The 3,853-nt window shown below is 37.4% G+C and overlaps 1 protein-coding gene across 1 annotated transcript; it reads right to left on the reverse strand.

The window, feature by feature from the left end:
- Positions 1-1,352: 1,352 nt before the first annotated feature.
- On the reverse strand, positions 1,353-3,174 carry LOC149160544 (delta(24)-sterol reductase-like). Its single transcript, XM_089434635.1, has 4 exons — positions 2,967-3,174; positions 2,050-2,176; positions 1,964-1,970; positions 1,353-1,760 (listed from the first exon to the last, which is right to left on the reverse strand). The coding sequence occupies exons 1-4, from the start codon at positions 3,172-3,174 to the stop codon at positions 1,353-1,355; spliced, it is 750 nt and encodes a 249-aa protein (XP_089290761.1).
- Between the last annotated feature and the right edge of the window lie 679 nt (positions 3,175-3,853).

Below are 3,853 nucleotides of genomic sequence, written 5' to 3' on the forward strand. Positions count from 1 at the left end.
GTCCTGCGGATTAGTACATTGTAAAAGCATACAACAATATTACATTGTGCATTCTATGCAAGTTAATCAGCAAATCCACCAAATGGTCTTTTAAGTTTTGCTTCCAAAAGTTCCATTATTTGTTTTCAAACCTATGTGAATTTTGTGAAAAGTATGTGTGTGTTTTTTTAATGTTGATTTTACTTTTAACAATAAATTAAAATTTTTTAATTTATTATTTAAGTTGAATTTTCTTTTACAATTGTAAAATCAACACAATTTTATTTAGGAAAACCTAAAAATAAACCTAATTGGTTAGTATTTTTTTTTTTAAAGAAAATCCAATTTTTTAACTAAAAATAAATATAAAATAAAAATGTTTTTTTTAACCATATTAATATAATTAGAACATATTAATATATTAATATAATTAATATACTAATACAATCATAATTTATATTAATACAGGTCAATCATTATTTATCAATCAAATCAAATCAATTATTATTAAATATATACAAATACAAATCTAAAAACATCAAAACAAATCAAAATTATTACTATAAATATACAAATATAAATCAAAATAAATCCAATCTTAAATGAAAATATATAAATATAAACAAATATAAAAATATAATATATTACAATAAATACAAAACCAGTTTAAACTAAAAATGGAAACAAAATCCAAACAAAACGTGCATGTTGGCAGGTGAAGGGATATACTTTGATGGTGGCCGGTTCCGCTGAAGCACCTGATCCACTGATAGCCACGAAAAGAAACACCATGAATCGAAACAGCGAGAACCTCGGTTACTTTGTGCCTATAACATCCAAACTCCGACGCACCCGATCAAAAGAAGTAACAGGGTGGCAGCGGAGGCGCTTGAAGTGTTGCTATCATTGGAGGCATCTGGAGAGACCGACTGGAAAGGCGTGGTTTCAGGTGACTCGGGGGCGAGGAAGAAGAGTTCTTTGGGCTTCATCACCCCATTCACAGTCAATATAACTAACGGGCGTTCCACATGCAAAGCCCAGGGATCCAGGGATCAAACACTAGGATAATTATGAGGTAAAACTCTGGTTATATCCAACTTGTTCAGATGCAAGGGTTATGTGGAATCAAAAGTCTGGCAGATCAAGGGGATTCGGTTTTGTTTCTTTGTTTTGGCCACCGGCTAGTAGTCATCTGAGGAAGCAGCGAAACTCTGGGAAGATCCTGGAGCAGACCGACCTAAACTTCCAAGGCAGGATGAAAATATCTGTTGCTAATTTCTGACCGGATTGAAGTATTCAGTAGATATAAGTTGCCTTAATGTATTCCTTGACGGGAGTGAGTCGGAACTACCATTGAATGGTAGATTATTTAGTTAGCAATTGACGAGCTCATAGGCAACGCACTTATCGGAGAAGAGGCCAAACCGGTGGCTGCTGCCCTGGATGCCGTAGCCATTGATGACCCCGCCCACATCGAGCTCGGGGAGCACCTGGGGCGCCATGCCCAGAGGCAGCACGGCGGCACTAACCTCTGACATGCAAACCATGGGCTCGCATTTGATGAGCATCCTCTCCCTGTCCACCCACACAATGTCTGTGAGATGGGAGAGATCCACCTCGAACCTGTGAGAACGCTTGTGCTCGGAATGCCTCATGGAGACTTCCAGCCACGGCCTCCGTCCCGTGCAGATCATCCTGTCGGACTTCGGGCGCCGGTTCTTGATACGATCCTGCACTTTCTTGATTGCCCGCCTGCACATTCTATTGATCATGGTTGCGAGCTCTACATAGGGTCCAGGCTATCAGCCATACTGAATTGGAGATACGAATTCTGGTAGGAACTAAAGAGGTGAAGCACCGAAGAGTGATAGTTCCAATAACCTAGAGCATCAACCATAAAGGAGTGAAGAAAACTAGAGGCAGAAGGCATTGTTAAATAGAAGAAGCTCGGGGCCTCGCGCGAGCCAACCTGTATTGAAATGACCCAAATTCTCATTGCAGAGATGCTAACTGTGATAATGGGACGTTCGAAGTCTTTGAAGATTAATTTCATTCCTTGTCGAGGTGAACACATACTGATAGAACAAGAAGGACAGAGGCAGAACGATGGGGACTATCAACACCCATCTAAACGACACCAGAAAATCTGCAAACAAATTCGGGCGCTTCGCCCTCTGACGACCACTGCCGGGCGACCCTATTTATCACGGGGAACATTCGTCATGTACAATTTTCCCCCATCTATACACAGCTTACAACTTGATGGATCTAGAGGGAAAAACGCAAATCTTGCAGCCACACTGGAAGTAACATTGCCCATAATAGGCAACTAGCTCAGGTTCGATTCTCAGCGCAATCCTGTTAAGGCTTTATCTCAGAATCCCAAAAGTGCGACATGTCCTAGGACTTTTGATCTAAGTTTCACCCAGAATATGGTGGTTTCTGTCTCTTTGATTCAACAATTTTCCTACGAAATTGGAATTTCCACCTCCAAACTTCGATTCCTCTACACAATTTTATTTTTCAGCTGTTATTCGTCGCAGAGGCAACCTCTGGTAGCTAAATTGTTCTGCGAGGGTCTTTGAGGTACGATCTTTCTCTTCTTGTCCAGTGATCGATTCCCCCGATTCCCTTGAATAGAGGCGTTATCTTCATAGAAAAGTCATGGCATTTATCACGGGATCATGTTTAATCCATTCTTTCTATGTATAGAGTTCTTTATTTTGCCATAACTAAGCACCGAGAGCCTGCACAGATAGTTTAATCAAACGCCAAATTGCAATGTCTGGCTGGCGCGTCATTAGAACTTGATTTTGTTTTTTCTTGTATGTCGAGCTTTTCAGAACTTGATTTTCTTTTTTCCTTGTATGTCGAGCTTTGCAGGTTTGAATGGTTTGTGTCCGCTTATGATTGAAACCCGCAGATTCTTCAAAACCGGGAGTTTCCCATCATGCACTCGATTCCATCATGAAGTCTATAATTATCACAATCCAAGTTCAGCATATAAGGAGCATTTGTAAGAACAGCGGAGACTCGAACCAACGAATTCATTGCGCCTGCTTTCTTATGATGATTGAATCCAGGTCTCTTTTCTCTAGAAACATAGACCAAGCGAGGTAGGCGAACTGTTTGGAAAAATGGGACAACCTCTTCAATCCACTGAGCACCCTTTGCATCTCCCTCAAGGTTAGCCATGGGATCGAAACCCCAGACACTGCAAATTTACCAAATTGGTGCAACGGAGAAGGAGAAACGATCTGAAATCATGATCATAAAATAGCAGCAGCGACTCAATTCGGATGTTCCAAGAATTGGATCTTTAAGCCCCCCGAGTTCAATTAGAAATCCAATATCTGAACTCCATTGCTTAGTTAGCAACAAATCTTAAAAAGAAAAATAAATGAAAACATATTTTTTATGTTGATTTTTTTATTGCTTTAGATTTTTTGTTAAACAACAAATTAAAAAACAAAATTTTTTAATTTGTTATTTAAGTTGAAATTTTTTTTTAAAGTTATAAAATCAACAACCTTTTTTTTATTAAAACTTATTATTAAACATTAGTTTGTTTTTGTTTTTGTTTTTTTTTTTTTTTAATATCAAAAAAAGAAGAAGAAGAAATGGTTATTTTTTTATTTTTTATTTTTAATAATAATATGTATATATGATACATATATTATTAAATTTTTTTATTTTTTAAATCTAAAATAAAAAACTAAATTTCATCTAAAAATTAAAAAATGTTTTTTTTCACAAAATTCTTTATTTCTTTTTGCAAATTAATTCTTCAGCAAGAGTTTTTTTTTATTTGAACCAAATCAATGGACTTTCTGATCTTCCTGATCGCACGAAGCGCAGGAAGAGAGCATACTCA

This window comes from Pinus tabuliformis, chromosome 5_2 (genome assembly GCF_031772625.1).
Source record: "Pinus tabuliformis cultivar Carrire ecotype Pingquan chromosome 5_2, CPIR1, whole genome shotgun sequence".
Lineage (NCBI taxonomy): Eukaryota > Viridiplantae > Streptophyta > Pinopsida > Pinales > Pinaceae > Pinus > Pinus tabuliformis.